We start from the raw sequence: 23,259 nt of genomic DNA, 5'->3' as shown, positions 1-23,259 counted from the left end.
TCAGGTCACACTATTAACAAGTAGCAAAGCCAGGAACCAAACTGTCTGACAGCAGATTCAGAGCCGTGAGTTGCTGCTTTAGAGAAACTGAGACAAAAATAAACATGCAAGACAATTTCTCTGCCATTTTAAGACAAAACGGAAGGAAAGGAATTTTGCACACATTTGAGTCCAATACTTTTGCTACCATTGTTAACCTTAGGTATTTTGAGAGTCTCACCTCCACTTTACCAAACCAAAAGGACAAAGTTAAGTGGAATTAGAGTTTTCCAAATATTTCCCTTTCTTTACCAGCTTCTGTTGGGCTGTGTGTGGTTGTGTTTGTGTCCAAAAGTTTTCTTCAGAAAAAAAAAGAAAAAAGGCCACATAAAGACTCTAAGGCCGGGGATTCCCTGGTGGTGCAGTAGTTAAGAATCTGCCTGCCAATTCAGGGGACACGAGTTCGAACACTGGTCCAGGAAGATCCCACATGCCGCAAAGCAACTAAGCACGTGTGCCACAACTACTGAGCCCATGTGCCACAACTACTGAGCCTGCCAGCCACAACTACTGAAACCCGCATGCCTAGAGCCCATGCTCCGCAACAAGAGGAGCCACCGCAATGAGAAGCCCGTGCACCGCAACGAAGAGTAGCCTGCGCTCACCACAACTAGAGAAAACCTGCACGCAGCAACGAATAAATAAATAAATAAATAAATTTTTTTAAAAATAAATAAGGCCTCTATAAAAGAAGGGAGGTGATTTTGAAAGTTGTTAAAAAGCTTTTGTTTGCTTTTGGAAGAAAACAAAGAAATAAACATGTAAGAGATCAGTATAACAGAAGGAAGAGTTGGTTCACTCTGCAGAAGAGTGAGAAGTAAAGTCGGGTCAAAGTACAATGGGTCTGACTCTCCAGCAAGGAATTCAGTGTCTTTTCTCCAGAGCAGGTCCATGCCTGCCTCCAGGGGCATCTCCCGCATCCCCTCACAGCCTCTTCACCTGACCCCCCACCTTGTCACCATCACACCTCTCACCTTTGCATAAGCCATTTCCTCTGCCTGGAATCACTCCCACCCACGCTTTGCTTTGTGAATGATACACCTCATCCAAGGCTCTTCTCAACTGAGCCTCCTTTCTTTTTCTTTTCTTTTTTTGTAATTAATGTTCATTGGAATATAGTTGCTTTACAATGTTGTCTTAGTTTCTGCTGTATAGCAAAGTGAATCAGCTATACGTATACATACAGCCCCTCTCTTTTGGATTTCCTTCCCATTTAGGTCACCACAGAGCACGGAGTAGAGGTCCCTGTGCCCTACAGTAGGTTCTCATTAGTTATCTATTTTATACACAGTATAATGTGTATATGTCAATCCCAATCTCCCAGTTCATCCCATGCCCTCCTTTCCCCCTTGGTGTCCATACGTTTATTCTCTACGTCCATGTCTCTATTTATGCTTTGCAAATAAGATAAGATGTGGCACAAATATACAATGGAATATTACTCAACCATAAAAAGGAACGAAATTGTGCCATTTGCAGAGACGTGGATGGACCTAGAGACTGTCATACAGAGTGAAGTAAGTCAGAAAGAGAAAAATAAATATCGTATAAACGCATATATGTGGCATCTAGAAAAATGGCACAGATGAACCTATTTGCAGGGCAGGAATAGAGACCTCTTTCTTTAACACTCCCTGTCCCCTCTCCCCTCCAAGCTCTGCTTCCCCAGTCCCAGCAGAGGCTGGCACCTCCTCCGCTGAAAAGTCAGAGGAACTGTATTTCTTGTTCTTTTCCCTCTGCTGCTGCAATAACTACCTGCTCACATGCTGTCTTCTACTAGATGCAAAGCCCCTCAGAGAAAGTGATTCCACACCTAGCACGATGCCGTAGCTTAGGGGCTCAAAACAATTTGATGAATAAATGAATAGACAGAGTGAGTGAGGGATTGGCTGATGGTTGGTTGATTATTGGGAAAAAAACTAGACGTGAAAAGGTAAGTGATAAAGAACTTTCAGGGCTCCGAAGGCAGGGAAATGGCCTGATGAGAACAACATATAAGAAAATTTAAGATGGACAATTATTGTTCTTCCTTTGCTTGTTATAAGATATCAAGAAGGTATCAAATTTACTGTAGTTATTTCTCTTTTTTCAGGTATCTCAGTCATAACAGAATAACCTTCTTGAAGCCGGGTGTTTTTGAAGATCTCCACAGACTAGAGTGGCTGTATGTTTAATTTATGTGGCATTTTATAGTACTAGTCTTTATGTTCGAAAAATATGTAAATGAACCCATTTTTTTCTTCTGGCTGGCAGGATAATTGAAGAGAATCATCTCAGTCGAATTTCCCCACTAACATTTTATGGACTAAATTCTCTTATTCTCCTGTAAGTACTAAAAATTTATGCAAATATTTCAACTGAAGGAAAAGGCATGAATAAAAATGACTGCTTTGGGTTTAACAGCACGACATTTGGAATTAAAACGCTAAAAGGGAATTTTCAACTAAAAACCATCTCCTAGTCATATCCTATGAGGCTATTTTGTAGTTGTAACAGTTTTATAAGATCTTCCATTTTCTAGAATGTCAGCCCATCAAAACTGAACACAGTCCCACTGCCATGTTTTATTGAAATATTCTTAAGCACACCAGTACTATCCTATATTAATCTTGGTAAAGAAAAATACGTTTGTTTAAAATCACCTCCTTTTCAGTATCCACTACTGAAGGGCACAGGACTTTTCTTCAGTTGCTGATGTTACTGCTTCCTCCATATGATGGCTACCGTTTGTCTAATTTTATTACTAACAAGCACTTAAATATATCAAGACTTACAGAAAAAAATTTGAGTGAGAAGACAACGACAACTTAGTAGATGTTCACGGCTTCATAAGAATAATGATAAAACCACGTTTGACTTCAGTTGAGAAAAGAAACAGAAAAATGAGACTCCTTTTTGTTTCTCTTTTTCAGAGCACTGATGAACAACGTCCTTACCCGCTTGCCTGACAAACCTCTTTGTCAGCACATGCCCAGGCTGCACTGGCTGTAAGTTGCTATATCTCCTCTTCTTTAAAATGTTTATTGAAATATAGTAGTTGACTTACACTGTTGTGTTAGCTTCAGGTGTACAACAAACTGATTCACTTATACATATACATACATCCACTCTTTTTAGATTCTTTTCCCATATAGGTCATTACAGAGTATTGAGTAGAGTTCTCTGTGCTATACAGTAGGTTCTTATTAGTTATCTATTTCATATATAGTAGTGTGTATATGTCAATCCCAAACTCTTAATTTATCCCTCCCCCCCTTTCCCCTTTGGTAACCATAGTTTGTTTTCTATGTCTGTGAGTCTCTTTCTGTTTTGTAAATAAGTTCATTTGTATCGTTTTTGTAGATTCCACATATAAGTGATATCATATGGTATTTGTTGCTTTCTGACTTACTTCACTTAGTGTGATAATCTCCAGGTTCATCCATGTTGCTGCAAATGACATTATTTCATTCTTTTTATGACTGAGTAATATTCCATTGTATATATGTACCACATCTTCTTTATCTATTCCTCTGTTGATGAATATTTAGGTTGCTTCCATCTCTTTGCTATTGTAAATAGTGCTGCTATGAACATTGGGGCGCATGTATATTTTCAAATTAGAGTTTTCTCCAGATATATGCCCAGGAGGTGGATTCCTAGATCATATGGTAGTTCTATTTTTAGATTTTTAAGGAACCTCCCTACTGTTCTCCATAGTGGCTTCACCAATTTACATTCCCACCAACAGTGTAGGAGGGTTCTCTCTATCTCTTCTTACAGAAGACAACTAACTTTTCTGGTTTTGCCTACTTCATTTCGGATGTCAGGTTTTTTCAAATGGCAGTTGTTAATATTTTTAGCATGATTTTCTTATTAAACATCCTTATTATCTAAGCTAACTCCTCTAAACTCTTACCAAAATAAAACATCTCCTAAAAACAAAACATACTTTGGAGGCAGGAAGAAGGAAGACAGAAGGGATGTTATGATATCTATATAACATCACCCCTTCCCCCTGTCAGTCTGTTCACCTGTTCATTTGGTACAGAGAGACTAAGCCACTTTAGTTTCATTGCCAAATTCTGTGTAATAAGAATATGATACTTAGACTTTATTTTTGAAGTCTCATCACAACAGAATATGTTCCACAGAGTTTTTCACACAGTAGTTTTGTTTGTGGTAATTAGCATCACTCTACCTATGCAGAACTCAATTACCCAGTAAATGTGTCTATTTAAAATACAGGCAAAAATGAAGAAATAAATCCAAAATATTTATTTAAATGTTCAGTCAATAACCTGCATATACTCTATATATGAAAATTCCCTCTGTCTTTTACTTGTAGGGAATTCCCAAAAGTTTGGTCGTTGGAGTTCTAAGCTCACAACAGACTAGAAGAGCCAACTTGAAAGTAGGAGAGGCAGCTAGAAACGTTGATTTTAGTAAGTAACAATTAGCAACCTGATAATAAAGCAGGAGCAAGACATGCGATAAAAAGCAGACAGAGTAACTCAAAACACACTAGTTTGGAACCATCTAGGGGAAGAGAAACATCCCCCAAATCATTAGTAAGTCCAGAGGGCATCTTAATATGACAGTATAGTATCCTCAGTAATGACGAACTAAGTCATCAAGGAAAGGGCAAACTAAGTGCAATATCCTTTGTGGTGATTAAATTTGAGCTCAAAAGAATTCATTAATGATTATTACATGCACAGTGATCCAAACTTAGTAATGAAGTAAAATTGATTAATATTTATATGAGTAAATTAAAAATTCATGCATTGAGACCAGAAGCGAATGTGGGAGATTTTATGCCCATACAATAAGAAATCTTTCCTTTGCTTTTAAAAAGGTAGCCAAATGTATATTTCAGATCAAAATAAAAAATGATTAGGATTTATAACTAAAGACGTAGACTTTTTAAATTTTTGTTACTAAAATTATAATCTTTAAATTTTAGCTATTCAAAACAACTCACTCCACATGCATCCCTGAGAGTGAATGTTGTCCCAATTTTAATTCTAGTAATAAGTTTTGCTTTATAAGAATTCATTTCTTTAAATTAATTACAATATCTTTACCTTGCACATGAACTTTCATTTAACAAAGTATAAACTAGAAAATCTGTTGGATGTGTCGGCAAACATTTGTTTAACTATGGTTAAGTAGAAAAATACAAATAAAACAAAAAGAGATATGACAGCCCAGAAGAATATATTTGCAAGATATACAACAGACTACAGATTAAAACCTTTAATATCGTTCTTTCAAAGCAATAAAAAATACTATAAACACCACACTAAAAGATGTGAAATTCAAAAAGGAGGGAATATAACTAATAAATAAGCATATGAACAGATGGGGCAATAGCCAAAGATGAGCTAAAGAGCAAGAGGGTAAAGTAAACTTTTATCTGGGGATGAGACAAAGCAAGTTTATATATAGGCAGAAGAAGCTAATGTAAAGAATTTGTAAACATGAAAAACAGTGAGGATGCATTATGGAGCAAGGTCCTGGAAGCCATGGAAAGGATGGACAAATAAGGTGGGATACACACACAGATGCAATAAAGATGAATGCACCTGCCCTGCTTCAATCGACATGGCACAATTTCAAGATCATAATATGAAGTATAAAGAAAAAGTCACTGAAGGATGCCTATTATATATGACAATTCAATTCCAACAGTGCTGTGCTGAAGCTGTAGACAGCCTCAAGACAATATTGCTCCCACTCTACCAATGAGAAAGAACTTTACAATCTACACAGTCTTAATTTTCTCCAGCCTGTCAGTCATAAGGCAAGCAGGTAAACTGGATTCTAAGGAGTGACCAAGAGAGACGGGACATATACAGTATTTCACCTTTGGCAGAGCACAAGGTGAAGAGTTGACCCTCATAGAGCAGGTACAAAGAAAACTGCTAAAATTTTAATAAACCTGTAAAGGTTAAGTGTGGGCTAGTGTAACCCTTTGGAATACTGGGAATCACACACTCAAGGGAGTCAGCTATTCCTAACAGCCTCTTTTTCTCTGGCCTCCACCAGCTCATGGAGAAAGCTGGGAGTAATTAAGGAAACCAGACAGAGTCTTTGGTGGCATGCAGGCACAAACCCCACCTTCTCCCCTAGACTCGTCCCTCTTAGGAAGCATAAACTCTACACCATGGGGAGAGGGACAGAAGATCTTCCTGCAGCCAGGGACTGTGCATAGATCCACTGCTTCCAAAGGAGCGGTATCAGCCAAAGCTCTCTACTCCAGCAATAGGGGCAAATAAACCTCTCCAGCCCAGGATCCTGCACTGTTGCAAAGTGGGTTAAGGCTTCTGGGGCATGTGGGACAACAATGCTGAGAAAGCCCCATCCCAGAAAGAGCAAGAGAAACAATCCTTGTCAAATTATAAAACAATCAACAGAACTAGGCCCAGAGATAACTCAGATGTTACAACTACCAAACAAGGAAAGTAAAATACTTATGATTAATCAGTTAAATGATATAGTGGGAAAGGTGAGCAAAACATGCACACATGGAAAATGTCTGCAAACTGATGGAAGCTTTAAAGAGAATCAGAGAATTACTTCAACAGGCTGAACACAGCTAACAAAAGAATCAATGACCTTGAAGATAGGTCAATAGAAAGCTTTCATTTGAATCAAAATGAGAACGGAGCATAAAATAAAGATAGAACAGAGAATCCAAAAGTTACAGGATAATATAAAAGTGTCTCAAAATGCGTTAAAGTGGTCACAGAAAAAGAAGAGAAGGACAACAGGACAGAAGATGTTACCAAAAAAACTGGAGTCTGCTCACCAGACACACAGCAAAGCCAATCTACTGGCACCAGATTGTGGTGAAGGAAAGTACAGCATATATTTCAGGTGCCAAGCAAGGAGAATGGACAGCCCATGCTCAAAAGACCCAAATTCCCTGATGGTTTTCAGGGAAGGGTTTTTAAAGGCAGTGTGAGGGAGGGGACTGCAGGGTGTGTGATCAGCTCGTGCACAATTCTCTGACTGGTTGGTGGTGAGGTAACAGGGTGATGTTATGGGAATCTCAATCATCAACCTTCTGGTTCCAACAAGCCTGGGGTCTACATGCTGGTGATCAGCATGCTATTAACTTCCTCCACCTGGTGAGGGTTTTAGTGTCTGCAAAACAACTCAAGGATATGGCTCAGGGTATTATCTATTGCCCTTGAGGAGGAACTAAAGGACCCTGAATTTGTTTTATGACTAAACTATTACTATTTTGTCTTGCTTGACTATTTTCCTTTGTTTCACCATTTTCTCACTTCTCTGATTAAATCTGCTCTTTGGAACTCAGGGAAGGCCTAGGAGGCTAAAGCTTTTCTACAAACAAGAGGTGGGGGACATAGGGTCCTGCTCGTTTTTCAAAGAAATATCTGAAGAGGTAATGACCAAGAATTTTCTAAAATGATGTAATACAACAAACCAAAAAATATCTAAGAACCTCAGAAAAGAAAACAAGCAGAAGTAGAAAAGAAAAAAAAAAAAAAAAAAAAAAAAAACTGGGGGCTTCCCTGGTGGCGCAGTGGTTGAGAGTCCGCCTGCTGATGCAGGGGATACGGGTTCGAGCCCTGGTCTGGGAAGATCCCACATGCCGCGGAATCACTAGGCCCGTGAGCCACAACTACTGAGCCTGCGCTTCTGGAGCCTGTGCTCCACAACAAGAGAGGCCGCGATAGTGAGAGGCCCGCGCACCGCGATGAAGAGTGGCCCCCGCTTCCCGCAACTAGAGGAAGCCCTCGCACAGAAACGAAGACCCAACACAGCCAAAAATAAATAAATAAATAAAGAAGCTTTCATTAAAAAAAAAAAAATCTTAAAAAAAAAAAAAAAAAACTGGACAAATCATAGTCAAACTGCTGAAAACCAAAGATAAAGAAAAGCAAAGAAAAAAGCTTGAGGCAACCAGAGAAAACAGAGATATTCAAGCTGTAAAACGAAGATAAGAAATGCAGCACTAATTTTTTTTAAAAGATGGAGGGGCTGTGTTAACATTGGAAAAAAATAGCCTTCTGAACAAAGACTATCACCAGGGATAAAGAGAAATATCACAGAATGATACAGGGCTCAATTTGGCAAGAGCCACAATAATCTTAAGTGAGTAAGCAGTTTCAAAGGAATAAAGTGAAACCATAAAACTATAAAGAAAAATAGCCTGGCGTCAAGAGATGTCATTTAAAACTAAGAAATCTACCAATATGTGGATATTTGATATTCCTAAGGTGAATATTAATAAATAACATATAATTGATCAAAATCCTATGGTGAGAGAGATGAAAGAAAAGGCAGGAAGACAATATATACTAATTTCATCATTTCTTATAATAGGAAATTGATAAGTGCTATTGTTATTCTCTAAGAAAGAGAAGATATAGTGTATTGGGTAAAGTTATAATTATAAAGGTTACCAATAGAATATACAAACCTTTTTCAACGTCAGAAGAAAAAAAAATTTTAAGCCATTTGTTGAAAGATTTCTTAATCTATAAAACCATATAATAATATTTTTAAATAGCAGACTAAGTTAAGATACAGTAGTCAGATCGATAAACATAAGTGGACTAAAATTACCTACTAAAAAGAAAAACAGATTTTCAAGTTGGATCACAGAGCAAAACCTAACTCAGTACTATGTACAAAAAAATCCATCTGTAACTAAGTGATTAAGAAAGATTAAAAATAAAAGACTCCTCAAAAGTATGCCATGTAAATGCAAACCAAAGAAAGCAGGCATCATTTTTTATCTAAGTAGGTAGAAGTTTGGCCAATTTGCATTAAGCAGTACAAAGAAGGACATTTAAATGCTATAGTGTGCAATTTCCAATATAAGATGTTATATTAGGAGTATATATATGCACCAAATAGATTCACATAACAACCAAAACAAAAGAAAAATAGACATACATAAGCGGTAAGAAATAATAATCTACCTCTTTCAGTCCATGAAAGATCAAGGAAAACCAGGAAAAGGATATGGGGAACTAAATAACATAGTTAACGAATTAGCTCTAACTGGTACATATCAAAGTGCAAAGTCCCTTCTCGATAACAGAACAGATTTATTTGGGGCGGCAAAGTGCCCAGCTAAAATACTACATTCCCAGACTTCCCCACGTCTAGACAGAGCCACGTGGCCGAGCCCTAACTAATGAGGAGGAAGACGTATAGTGTGGAACTTCTGGGCAACCTCCTTAGAGAGAAACACGCACACCCTCCCTTTCTTTCCTTATCCAGAAAAGACGGATATGATGGCTCAAGCTTTAGCAACATCTTGGAACACAAAGACAAGGACCTCTGGACAGTGAATATGAAAGACCTTAGGTTTCTAACAACTTGGTAAAATTACCAGACTAGCCCTGGACTACCTAACCCTAGATTTTTTTTTTTGTTAAATCCTTGTGTAGTTATGCTGTTATAGTTGGGTCTCTGTTCTATGTACCTGTGCTTAATCTTAATAGATATAAACTGAAAGTGAAGAACGCCCAAAAAACATTCACCAGAATTGACCATGTATATTAGGACATACACGTTCACAAACAAAACTCAGAAAACGCGGGATTAGCCTAAAGCAGAAGGAGGGTCATCACATCCTGGGTGTAGGAGACCAGGTGCACATACAGGTAAATCACGGATGTCGGGCAGAAAGGCAAAGGCTTTGCCCTCCTTCATCACCTCAATTTTCTCTGTGAGCCCCTAGGGGATGAGAGAGGGAATTGAGAGGGCAAGATTCTTGGTGTTTTTATTTTCTGTTATTGTTGTTCTTCAGATCCAAGAACCAAATTTTCATTTTCAGCCAGTTCTGCCATGTATAGAGGGAAACATAAAGTGGTTAGATTCAGAGGATCATTAAGTTGGAAAAGTGATCCAGGCATTAAGTAAGCAAAACACCCCCTCAGGTCCATTAGAACTTGGAGCCCTGGCACAAGGAACAGATTTGTATGCCATACCCCTGCATATCAAGAACTAAAACCTCTAATTTTAGGAAGAAAGCCAAAGCAAATTCACAAATAAAGATTAAAATAAACTCAACATTGAATTTAACAATTTAATCAAAAGTCCCTAGTTTATGCCTCTTACTGACTTTTACATATAGTAAATTAATATTAACTTAAATATTTTTGCTACCTTAATAGAAAAAAAAAGTTACAGGTGTAACTAACAAGAAAGTAACATCAAGAAATTTTGTGAGGCTTAGGAGAACGTCACCCCCTGGTGGTAGATTCCTGGTAACAACAACAAAATAAGAAAAGGAAATAGAACAGTCTGTGTCAATGATAACCTTCGTTATGGAAGGCCAAATGCCTGGGCCAAGACTAATGATCAAAAAAAGATAGTACAAGTGCTTTATTTCCAGTTTAATAGAATAATAGAAGTTTTTCTTTAGAAGGGTGATCTAGAATCAAGATTTAAGATTTTAACACAACATTCCATATGTACAGAAATCCTGTCTACAAAAACCTTGTTATAGTATATGCCCTTCTCAGATCACTATAGTAAGAAGAAGCTTATTCTCTGGACACCATGGATTGTGAGCTTAAATTTGAAATGTTTTGTGTCCTTCAACAAGTAAATCTGATTTTGCAGTCTGATGCAACAGAGAAAAGCCCTATGCCTGACTTCAAATATATCTCTCTTCTTTGCTCTTCTCTGTGATAAATACACCCTTTTAGTCCATTGACTTGATTTCTAGAACCCTTACATGCTGGCCTTCCAGATCTTCCAGATAGACTTTGATTTGTCAGCATCCATTTTTATTGCAGTGCCAAAATAAAACTAACTGTCCCAGATACAGCCTCTCCAGCAGAAAAAACAGGCATGTCCATTAATGTTACTCATGCTTCCTGCATAGATTTTAGTAGGTGTGTCAGACTTCAGCTCATATATTTTAGTGGCAATTGTTCCTGAATGGCTTTACGTGGTATGATGACTGGTAAGCTAAGTGCTGGGGTAAAACGAGTAGATTTAAGAGCCAGCATCTGCTTCTGAAAGTGTATCCCTGAGCTCGGCTAACTCTGTTCTATGAACTTCCACCATAAACCCTACGACAAGATAAAAGGCAGGCAATAGAAGAACGCCTTCATGAAAACCATGAAGCAGAGACAATAAAACATCAACTTTTTGACAAGTATGCTGCTCAGACCAGACTCCCGTTGGTGACCTAGCATCACACAGCAAGGGAGCTCAAGTCAGGTCTGCAAGCAGTACCCTGAGTCGGGAGTGGAGAGCCAAGGGCAGCTGTGGGTCTCCCTCTGCACTGGCCTGTGTGGCCATATAATAAAGCAAGAAAGTATGTTCTCAGGGGTAAAAGGCTATGGAGAATTTTTTCTGGGAGTGTCTAGGCAAGGGAGGTAGAGGTTAAACACTGTTTTGTGGTAGCATCTTCTGCAGCAATAGTAGAATCTTCTGTGGACTGTAGCAGAGTCACGCCACTCAGAGAAATGCCAGTGGTACCTCTGGACGGGTGTTTAATGCAGATCACTACGTGCTTTCTGTTTATATAGCTGGTAGTTACCACAACAAAAGCTTTCCATGGGGCTTTTTTCATTCACTTCACATTCTTTAGGATACATATGTACCCACATGAACACCTCATACCGATGCAACTCAAAACATTTTTACTATTAACACAGAAAAAAAGAAACATTATATATAAATATATCATTTCGGCTATTATGTAAGTGGCTACACTTACATTATGTGAGAATCCCTATGAAATAAACAGTATGTGGGAAAATGATATTTTACTAGAAAACAAATCATTCTTAACCGACTGATTTTGTGTGTGATTAAAATTTAGCTTTATCATTTTTTATTTTTATATTTCAGGGACTTTGAAGGCAACCATATCCATAATTTAAGGAATTTGACTTTTATTTCCTGCAGTAATTTAACTGTTTTGTAAGTAATGTTTTGTCCTTTTGAAGTACCGTTTTATCTCTTTACAAATAAAATGAATCATTTATGCGAACAGAATCTAGCATAAACATGCATAGTAATTACAGCAAATGTTCCCCTCAACTTGAAGTTTTTTGAAAAGGAAGCACATTGGCAAAATTACTGAAGTTCAAACCAGGCATAACCACAGATTCACAACATACATGGGTCATCACAATGGTACTATCTTATGTGAGACCTGCTTTTCTCAACCTTACAAGTAAGACCCAATTTAATGGGAAAAAAATTTCTCATAAACCACCTAGAATCTGCCCTTGGATCTCAGTTTGAGAAACACCAAGTTAAAGTCCTAATCTATAAAAATTATTACTGCAAAGATTGTGGGGGAAATTAATTATAACTTTTAGAAACTGTAGAATGTTCACTTCCCTGAGGATGTAACTGCGGACACCAGGATAAACCTTAGAATGTTATCGAGTATAATTTCTCCTTATACTCCTCTCTGGCTTATTTTAAATTCAGGGTGCCTCTTCCATAACAGTGAGGGATACTGGGTCTTCCTTCAGTATAAAAGTATAACTGCCTCATTTGCAGTTTATTCTTCCAGAAGAGTATTTTTCAAATTGTGGGTTGAAACTCACAAGCAGGTGATGAAAGCAATGTAGTATGTCCCGAGCCGCATTTTTAAAATGAAATAGAATAGAATAGAACTGAATTAAAACATCAGAGTGCAATTCAGATGATTAAATGTATTGTTCCATGAATCTTGGGTTGTGTGGGTGTATGTTATGTCCCAATGCAAAATGCATTTTCCTACTATTGGTTACCATGTGAAAAGTTTGAAAATCATCATACTAGAATATACAGGACCCCTGTGTATGGGCAATGCAATAGCTACCACTGACACAACAAAAATTTTTACCCAGTTATGCCCTCCGCCCCATTCCAGTGGGCTCAAAGCCACTGAAATGTGTGAACTTTTCTGCAGTGAGTTTAGCGGTCTTCAGATGCAGGATTCTATCAGTCATGCAAAACAGTTCATGGTAATTGCCCAAAGGAAACCAACTTGCACTTAAAGGACACAGGGCAAATAAATATCCAACAAATGTAGCCCTTCTTTTCTATTCTACTTGTATTTGTTTTTAGAGAACCCTCTGTATGAAGAAATCATTTGTGAGTTTCCTCTTGGCAGATGCTTGTGCTTTTCTGGTCCAAGGATGCTGGGAGAAAGTGGTAACGGTTTGGAGTGCTGAGAGGAAATAAATACTTAAGGATGGGACAAGGCCAGCTTCCAGGCATGTCCCACAATGCCTCAAGAACTGGAAATCTTTTAAAGGTTTCCTGTGAGTTAGTCCTTTATGCTATCTCATAACACGACATCAGGGCAGAGATGAACTGTCAGGACTTACAGTCTCATTCAGCATCCCAAACTAGAGATCTTCTGAGTTGGTCCAGCTTGAAGTAGACCTCCCGCAGCATCTCCACCCTAAATCACATCAACTGCCCAATGTGCACCAGTGCTATTGTGTGGGAGGTATTTTGTTCGACAGACACACCATGAAGCCTACAGAGGCGACCCTAAGACAGCTCCCTGGGCTGAAGCTCAGTCTGTATTCTCAGGAGTCGAGGTTTTCACTCTTCCCCTGTGGAGCTCTTCCCTAAATCACTTAGAACTTTGAACACTATTTTACTCTTATCATCACTGAAAGATCTGGGAAATTTAAGTTTAAAGTTATTACAGACTGGGTAATTTATGACGCTACTTCAACCTCTCTTGATGTGAAAAGTGCACTCCACGTAATTATCTTTGTTTTTGCAGGCTGTTAATCTCCTCTCCAATAATTCACCTATCAGTTACCTCTGGAAGCTACAACATCCTTTTCTTTTTACTTTCAGGGTAATGAGGAAAAACAAAATTAATCACCTCAGTGAAAACGCGTTTGCACCGCTCCAGAAACTAGATGAATTGTAAGCTCGGTTACACATATATTGATAAGAATTTTCTTTCTACTGTTCCAGTTCATAGTTTTCACACATATACATTTTTATACATTTAAGAAAGATTTATTTTTCTCTCTTCCTAGCACTATTTCTGCATACCTTGAGCCACAAAGGTATTCTGATAGTTTAAAAAATATGTGTAAAGGAAAACTATAAAATAAATATTTGAGGAAAGTGAGGTAAGGGAAACATAGCTGTGGAGAAAGAATAAAGTCTGGAGAGATCAATAAATAAAATACATCTTGCACCACTCTAACCCACTGCTGGAGAGGGAGCACAAATTTATCTTTAAGTTTCCTGGAGAGTTAGGATTTAAAACCAGGAGATAAAAAGACACCACTCTGCTGCTTCTGAAACCAAAGGCTAATCTTGGATCCATAAGGAAATTAGACACTACCATGGGTAACATCCCAGACTGTAATAATGGAAAAGAGAGCTATTTATAATGTCCCTTTTTTAAGATCAATGACACAGTTCCAAAGGACATTAAGACAACTCTCTGATAAATCAAAGCCTTGTGGTCCAAACACATAGGAGCTGATTGTCCAAATAAAACATACACAGGACAATAAATGAAGTACAGGTCCTTCAGACAGTTTTTTACTTTTTACCATTAATTTCTTCAATTGGGTTTTTGCTAAAGTTTAGGCTAGCCACCAGTTTGATTTTGTGAGTTCTAGAAAGAATCTGGGGAATGGACAGAAGGTACATGTTTGGCAATTAACTGGGCAGAACTTTGATTCATTAAAACCTGTCCATAAAAGTTAAAGAAGGTAGGGCTTCCCTGGTGGTGCAGTGGTTGAGAGCCCGCCTGCCGATGCAGGGGACACGGGTTCGTGCCCCGGTCCGGGAAGATCCCACATGCCGTGGAGCAGCTGGGCCCGTGAGCCATGGCCGCTGAGCCTGCGCGTCTGGAGCCTGTGCTCCGCAGCGGGAGAGGCCACAACAGTGAGAGGCCCGCGTACCACAAAAAAAAAAAAAAAAAAAAAAAAAAAATTTAAGAATGTAACTAAACTGTTTCTCGGGACACCTTACCTGCAAACGAAGACAGGTGGAGGGAATACATATGCCACAGACAGAAACGCTCCTCGGGAACCAATGCAGCATTCTGCTCCAAAACATCAATAAACAAGCCACTGAAACCCCAACGTTTTTCCATGACCATTTGCTTGAAACGTTTTTCAGTAGACAGTACCAATCATTCACAAAGCGCACAAGAAAATCTCGATAGATATCAGAACCAAGCACCTGCTGTAACAGCTCCCAGTGTCTGGCTAGTGAACCAGACCATCAACACATAGGAAATTATTTTATTCTCAGTAGTAGGGAGAGGTGCGTGTAGGTGACTCGAACAGTAGTATCTAGCCATGAAAATACAAGCTAATCGAGGGGTCCATACTTTTCCTTGTTTTATCCTACTTGCCACCGCGATCTGAATACCAGAAGGTAATTTCTGCCAATCCTGACTTGCATGGTGGCGCTGAGGTGCAGGTTCTAAGTATCAGTAACCAGTAGTGAGCATGGAACACAACAGCTTAGTCCGTAACCAGTGCTAATGCAGGTTCAGAGGTAAAGGAAAGAGCAACAAAGGGGCAGAGAGGGGCACCAAGGCCAAGAATTAGTCCTGCCTGAACCCTGCCGAATCCCATACCCAACGTTGGCTTGAAAAATCGGATTTACAGGGATGAAAATGGCATGTTTTCTAAGAGGTGATGGCTTTAAATGGGTGGGTCTAGACCTCAAATGAGTGACTCTCCCTTTGAGAGAGGGTTTGGACTACACTCTCTGCCCCTCCTGGCTTGATCCCACTGACAGAGTTAATGCGGGCAAATAAATTGGCAACAATCAGAATTGATTTCTCACAGTAGACTCTAAATAGTTCTGATGGCAGGAACTCTTTGCTACATGCTTGATTTACTTTGTGCTTTTAAAGTCAACTACTCTAGGTGATAATGTGTTTCCTGAGCCCATTCGGAAATGGACCTCAAGTCCAGTTAAGTTTAGACCAACTTTCCTAAAACGAAACTGAGAAAATGGTCTTTTTACCCATCACTTAGGGTCTAGGCCAAATGGTTCCCATTACATGATTCATGATAAAAGAACTATATGTCAGAATTGGCTCTAATAGCCAAAACAGCACTCCCATCAGAAACAGATGAACATGATATTTCAAGATTTAATATCCTAGTGGACTCTTCTAAATCTGTTTTTCACATTGCCTCACTAATATGATCAATCTTTTACTTGGCTTCCCATACAAAGAACTGGAATTGTGCCGCCACTTTTACCTAAATATGAAGCAGGTCGAGTCTGTTAATGGCCTTCTAGGTAGGGATACAAAGAATACAAAGAATACAAAGAATAGCTAGCCCAAAATTAAGCTAGATGCTGGAGAGCCCAAGATGAATAGGTACAGGGCTGGCACTGAAAGAGCTCACGTCCTTCAGAAGAGGAGAACGTATGTACAGAAACAGTTTTAATATGATGTTATAAGTGCTGTATATGTTATCCATGCCACATACGGGAGAACAGAGAAGAGAATGCCTAACCTCCCTGGTCACAGAGGAGTGACATGTGAGCAGAATCGTTTTTGTTTCTTTTTTAAGTATAGTTGGTTTACAATATTGTGTTAGTTTCAGATGTACGGCAAAGTGATTCAGTTATGCACACCCATTCTTTTTTCAGATTCTTTTCCCTTACAGAGTATTACAAGATATTGAATATAGTTCCCTGTGCTGTACAGTAAATCCTTGTTGTTTATCTGAGCAGAATCTTGAAGGATGAATAGGGAGTTCACCAGAAGACCAAGAATTAAAGCTTATTCCAGGCAGAAGGAAGCACCCGTGCAAAAACCCGGAGGCTGAAATATTGAGGTGCCTTCAGGCCCTGGTGAAAGTCATTTGACTGAGTAGAAAGTGGTAGGAAACTGAGCTGGAAAGCTAGACAGTGGCAAGATATTTAAAGGCTTTTTAATATCACACTAAGAAGTTTTGATTTTATCTTCTATGCAACAATGAGCTATTGAAGGATTTTAAGAAAGGGATGAAATTTTAGAGACATTCCTTTTGTTGTCAAATCAGACCATCTATCTTCACAGACAATTCACCCATGAAAACATAAATAACAAAAACAGCCTCAAGGTTCAGTTTACAGTATAAAAATAAAACATTTACAGCAAAGACATGTATAGTATTGATTACATTAGCTACTTTTTAGTTTTAAAAACTCAGTCTAAATCTATCTTGCCCTTCCAAGTTGAATAACCTAACTTTTGATTTGTAAGCACTGCAATAACAAATAGATCTATTCCCATGCTTCTCCCTGTAGCAACAAATAGGATTTGGAGATGGACAGGGAAAGTGGTTAGGCTTTCTCTTAGTATCTCTTGATGGCATTGAAGAACTCAAGCCTATTGAAAGATTGTCTTGTTTAGTAGAATCTGAGGCCTTTCTCATGAGAGTCGCCGCCGTCAAATCTACCGTAAGAGCTGCTACTGTCCGAAATCTTCTCACAACTAAGCTACAAGTTCATATCACTTTAGGCAGCCCAACCTCTATACATATATGAAGTAACATACAATATATGCTGCCCCAGGTGTGTATGAGATCCGGTGTATATCAGCTGTGGAAGAAACTGGAAACTGAAATAATCCACTTCCAGTTGAAAATTATAATACACCCAAGCAAAGGAAAAAATTAAGTTTCCAAAGCATATTTCTACTTTAGCAAAGGAAGGAAGGGAGGGAGGGAGGGAGGGAGGGAGGAAGGGGAGGAAGAAGAGAAAGGATGAAGGGCACAACACATATATTAATTGAACTAGAAAATTGTATCTATTAGAACTAGATCAAATACCACCAAGTACTGTCTCTGAGTGAGCAATAAAATGGGATAAAATATTTTTATCTTTTACCACCTCACTCCCTTTTTAAAGTTTTGACTTCTATTAACTAATATAACTCACTAATGGCATTGTTTGAAAGTTGTCTAATGGTTTTTTAATAAATTACAGAACTATGAGTAAAGTCTTAAGGAAATAATATGACATTTGCAATTGTTTCCCTAGGGATTTAGGAAGTAATAAGATTGAAAATCTTTCACCACTTGTCTTTAAGGATCTGAAGGAGCTCTCACAGTTGTAAGACTGATACGAATTTTGTATCTTTGTTTTTTAATTTATTTTACTTTTAAAAATTGTGATTAAAATATACATAATTATGTATATTTACCATTTTAACCATTTGTAACTGTACAACTGTGGCATTAACTTCATTCACATTGTTGTGCAACCATCACCACCATCCATCTCTAGAACTTTTCCATCTTTCCAAACTGAAACTCCATACATATTAAACACTAACTCCCCATCAACCCCTGCCCCTCCAGCATCCATCACTCTGTTCTGGCTCTATGAATTTGGCATTTCTAAGTACCTCATAAGTCAGTGGAATCATACATATTTGCCCCTTTATGACTGGCTTATTCCACTTAACATAATGTCCTCAAGGTTCATCCACAGGTTGTAGCATGTGTCAGAAGCTCTGAATAGTATCATTCTGAATAATAATCCGCTGTATGTAAGTCCCACATGGTGTTTATCCATTCATCCATTGGTGGACACTTGGGTGGCTTCCACCTTTTAGCTGCTATGAGTAGTGCTGCTATGAATGTGGGTGTACAAATATCTGTTCAAGAGCTTGCTTTCAATTCTTTGGGTATATAACCCCAGAAGTAGAATTACTGGATCATATGGCAACTCTATTTTTAATTTTTAAAGGAAACACCATACTCTTTTGCATAGTGGCTACACTAGTTTATATTCCCACTATCAGTGCACAAGGATTCTAATTTCTCCACCTCTTTAACAACACTTGTTATTTTATATTTTTTGATAATTGCCAATCTAATGGATATGAAATGGTGTTTCATTGTGGATTTGATTTGCATTTCTCTAATGATCAGTGATGTTGAGCATCCTTTCATGTGCTTATTGGCCATTCGTGTAACTTCTTTAGAGAATACCTATTCAAGTCTTTTGCCCGCTTTTAAACTGGGTTGTTTGGGGTTTTGTTGTTAAGTTGTAGGAGTGTATATATTTTAGATATTAAATGATTTTCAGATATATGATTCACAAATGTATGCTCCCATTATGTAGGTTGCCTTTTCACTCTGTTGACAGTGTCTTCTGATGCACAAAAGTTTTTGATTTAGATGTAGTCCAATTCTTGTTTTTCTTTTTCTTTTGTTACCTATGTTTTTGGTATCATATACAAGAAGTCATTGCCTAATCCAATGTCATGAAACTTTTCTCTTATGACTTCTTCTAAGAGTTTTAAAGTTTTAGCTTTTCTATTTAGGCCTTTAACCCATTTTGAGTTAATTCTGTACATGGTGGAAGCTAAGGGTCTAAGCTCTTTTTTTTTTTCATGTGGATATCTATCTGGTTTTCACAGCACTGTTTGTTGAAAAGATTGTCCTTTCCCCATTGAACAATCTTGGCACATTTTAAAAATTATTTGACTATATATACAAAGGCTTGTTCCTGGGCTCTCCATTCTATTCCATTGTTCTATACAACTATCTTTTAGCCAGCACCACACTGTTTTGACTACTGTAGCTTTGTAGTAAGTTTTGAATCAGGAAGTGAGACCTCCAACTTTTTTCTTCTTTTTCAAGATTGTTTTAGATATTCAGGTTCCCTTGAGATTCCACACGAATTTTAGGATGGATTTTTCTATTTATGCAAAAAAAAATCATTGGGATTTTGACAGAGATTACACTGAGTCTGTAATTTGCTTTGGGTAGTATTAACATCTTAACAATATTGTCTTCCAGCCCCAAAACACAGAATGTCTTCTTTAACTGATGTCTTCTTTAATTTCTTTCAGCAACATTTTGTTTTCAAAGTGCAAGTCTTTCACCTTTATTCAGTTTATTCCTAAGTACTTTGTTCTTTTGATGCTATTGTAAATGGAATCATTTTCTTATTTTTCTTTATGGATTGCTCATGGTTAGTGTATAGAAATGCATTTGATTATTGATTATTGTTTGATTATTATGTGTTGGTTTCACATATGGCAATTTTGTTTAATTTGTTTATTATAATAGTTCTGACAGTTTTTCTGTGTATGCGTGTGTGAAATCGTTAGGGTTTTATACACATAAAATCATGTCATCTGTGAACAGAGATCATTTTACTTCTCCCTTCACAATTTGGATGCCTTTTATTTCTTGCCTAATTGCTCTGGCTAGGACTTCCAGTGGTATGTTCAATAGAAATGGCAAAAGTGGGCATCCGTGTCTTCTTACTGATTTTAGAGGAAAAGCTTTCAGCCTTTCACCATTGGCTATGACACTCACTGTGGCTTTCCTATATGGCTTTTATTATATTAAGGTCGTTTCCTTCTGTTCATAGATTGTTGAGTCTCCTTCCATTCTTTCATACAACACATTTCTTCTTATTGTCATCCTTCCTCTCTTCCCTTCTTTCTGTAGTCACTGCCCCTCCCTCACCCAACTAATGGTCTAATCTGCAATAAATTTCTTAAAAAGTGAACCTACCCTGAGAAGTTCCCTTTAATCAACAATTCGTGTTTCAAGGTGTTGTTTTGCAAAGATTCTGAAATTTTCTCCATTTACACTCAGCTACACTGTCACTCTGACCTCTGTTTCTTTGTTTCTAACTATAGAGCCTTTTACTTTTAATTTCATGCCTCACAAATTGCTAGCACAATATGCCACTCTTTGATATGATTTATTGTAAAAAACATTCAATGTGATTTCACTAATTCAAGTTTTGGCTAAATGAGATTCTTCTTTCTTTCATTTAAACCACACCTGATGATAGGCAAAACCTGAAGTGGTGTAGCTTCCCTTTGGGTACCCTGCTGCTCCTCTGGTGGGACCATCTCTGGACCTCCCCACCTTCACGCTTACGTTCTCTCAGCTCTTTCATTAACGCACTTACTTACAGCCATGCACTGGCCTAAGAGTTCTGTTTCCATTAATCCATTTGAATGTCCAACGAGCCCTAGGGGTCAAGTGACATTGCTGTATTTTTTTTGTTACTGTTTAAAAGTAACCCTAAGTCAAGAGACACACTTTCTCTTTACTCAAATACTTTTTAAGAATTGACCTATTGCTGCTCTTTTTTTAAAACAGGAATCTTTCCTATAACCCAATCCAGAAAATTCAAGCAAACCAATTTGATTACCTTGTCAAACTCAAGTCTCTGTAAGTATACACCTATGGGGATAGTTTTATGATGTAATTTTTATTTACATACTAATAGCTAATAAATTCTATAAAATAAGATTGATAGGATCTCAAATCAGAAGCATTAGTCCCAGGATATTGGTTAAACTCCAGAAAAACATATAGGATGAGTGCTTGCTGGGCTACAAACAGATAGCTATTAGTTTAATCTTTCGTATTTATAAGCTACAAATTAGAAAATGATTAATAATTTCATATATTTCTGTAATCACCAGAAGCTTATATTGGATTGTTTGATTGATCCTCTGAAGGCATCTATGCATATTTATTCCTTCATTAGCACTGGGTATCTAAGAATTTATTATAGCCATTGTTATCCCAAGATGGAATGTTCTAGATGATATGTCATTAATTGCAACACACACATAAACACACACACACAAATTATGTTAGGATCTAAGAATTGCCTTAAGAAGGTAAGCTTCAGTTCTTTTAAGTGTTCCCTCAGTAAAATGGCATTTATTAGAAAAACATTTATTATTTAAAATTATTAGAAAAATTTCAAGAACGTAAAATGCCTCTGCTATTGCAATATTGTCTAAAAGATAATGCTTGTTCATTTATTTCAAAAATATATATTGAGTAGTTACTATGCAAAAAACATTGTTCCACTCTCTATTAGAAGCCAAAAAATTCAAATAAGCAGGATATATACATATAAATAGCAGAATCAAAAAGGCATTGGGAGAAAAAAATGGGTTATTATGGGATCATATGAAATCATGTGTGTGAAACTTTTGAAAATTGTAAAGCACTGTAGAATTTAAAGAATATTTCATTCAATAAAAAAATTTTTTAATAAAAAAATGTTTTAAGGAGTTGGGGAAGTGCCTAGGGAAGGTTAAGTACGAATGTTTGGTTCCAAATAAGTGTTAACTAACAGCATTTTACTAAACTGTCTGTCACAAAAACTCATTTTATTATACCCTGCATAACATATTTTGTTTGATAATTAATTTGATATTTTTAGCAGCCTAGAAGGAATTGAAATTTCAAATATCCAACAAAGGATGTTTAGACCTCTCACGAATCTCTCTCACATGTAAGCAGATGTTTTTTCTTGTTCTTCACCTTGATTTTAGTCTTTTACGTTTCCACATGTATTGTGCTAATACCTTCATACCCAATGCATCCAATCTATTAACATTTTCTACTGATTAATTTGCCTAAACGATAATTAACTCTTAAAGCGTTGGTATTGGGTGGGGTGATTTTTAGTTTTCCATGGTCTGGCAGAATGAAAGGAGTTTTGTCTGAATGTCAGACAGCAGGAGTGTGGAGGGAACCCACTCAGGCTTGTAAACTCTCCCGAGCCCTGATGCCACTCACTGATAGTCATGTTTGTCCACTCAGCTAGTAATTTGTGCACATGGCACAAATGCGACCAGATGAAGAAGTTACATAAACAACATAAAATAATTATAAATAATTCATGTAAATGGAGGAAGGGAAGAGAGAAATCCTCCTCAGTGAAAATTGCCCACAATGTCAGGGCATGATGTGCAAGGGTGTATGGATAAAGTGGTAAACCATGAAAAATCTTTTATTCAAACAGTGTGTCTCATCATGCCATCAATTACATGCTTCAGAAACATTTTCTTTAATTGAATGTAATATATAACAGTATATATATGAAATATATTAGAATGGTCTCCATGCCAAGGTAATTAATTCCCAATAATATAGAAAGTGTCATGGCAGTCACCACCACTCTATAATCTTGCTTGTATTTTAAATCTAACAGAGGATACTAGGAGTTTTTTTCCCATAATTCCTCAAAGAGCATGCTTATAAAAGTTTCCTTGGTTGCACACAACATAAAACACTCTGACTAAATTAAGCAAAGCAGAGTTTATTGGAAGAAAATGGTGTAGGTCACAAAACCCAAGAAACAACTCAAGGAGCAGAACTGAACTGGGCAGAAACCATGGCAGATCCTGGGATCCAGGCAGCAAGAGTTAAACTACAGGACAATATACTGTCATTGTCAAGTTTTTATCTTGTATTACTACAACTCCTTATACTATAAAGATTACTTATATTT

General features: G+C 37.5%; 1 protein-coding gene across 4 annotated transcripts in view; it reads left to right on the top strand.

Moving 5' to 3' along the window:
• The window catches only part of RXFP1 (relaxin family peptide receptor 1), a gene marked incomplete at both ends in the record, with an annotated part of 100,728 nt that overhangs the window by 67,182 nt on the left and 10,287 nt on the right, over positions 1–23,259 (top strand). For 3 of the 4 annotated variants that reach the window (XM_082607734.1, XM_082607733.1, XM_082607732.1), the window contains 8 exons: positions 2,132–2,203; positions 2,293–2,364; positions 2,952–3,026; positions 11,875–11,946; positions 13,840–13,911; positions 18,007–18,078; positions 21,102–21,173; positions 22,186–22,257. In XM_082607734.1, coding sequence (XP_082463860.1) covers positions 2,132–2,203; positions 2,293–2,364; positions 2,952–3,026; positions 11,875–11,946; positions 13,840–13,911; positions 18,007–18,078; positions 21,102–21,173; positions 22,186–22,257 — 579 coding nt within the window. The remainder of the gene's footprint in view (positions 1–2,131; positions 2,204–2,292; positions 2,365–2,951; positions 3,027–11,874; positions 11,947–13,839; positions 13,912–18,006; positions 18,079–21,101; positions 21,174–22,185; positions 22,258–23,259) is intronic. The other variant, XM_082607735.1, reaches the window with a different exon arrangement.

Source organism: Mesoplodon mirus, assembly GCF_964341445.2.
Source record: "Mesoplodon mirus genome assembly, chromosome: 2".
Taxonomy (NCBI): Eukaryota; Metazoa; Chordata; class Mammalia; order Artiodactyla; family Ziphiidae; genus Mesoplodon; species Mesoplodon mirus.
This window is presented reverse-complemented; position numbering and strand designations above follow the sequence as displayed.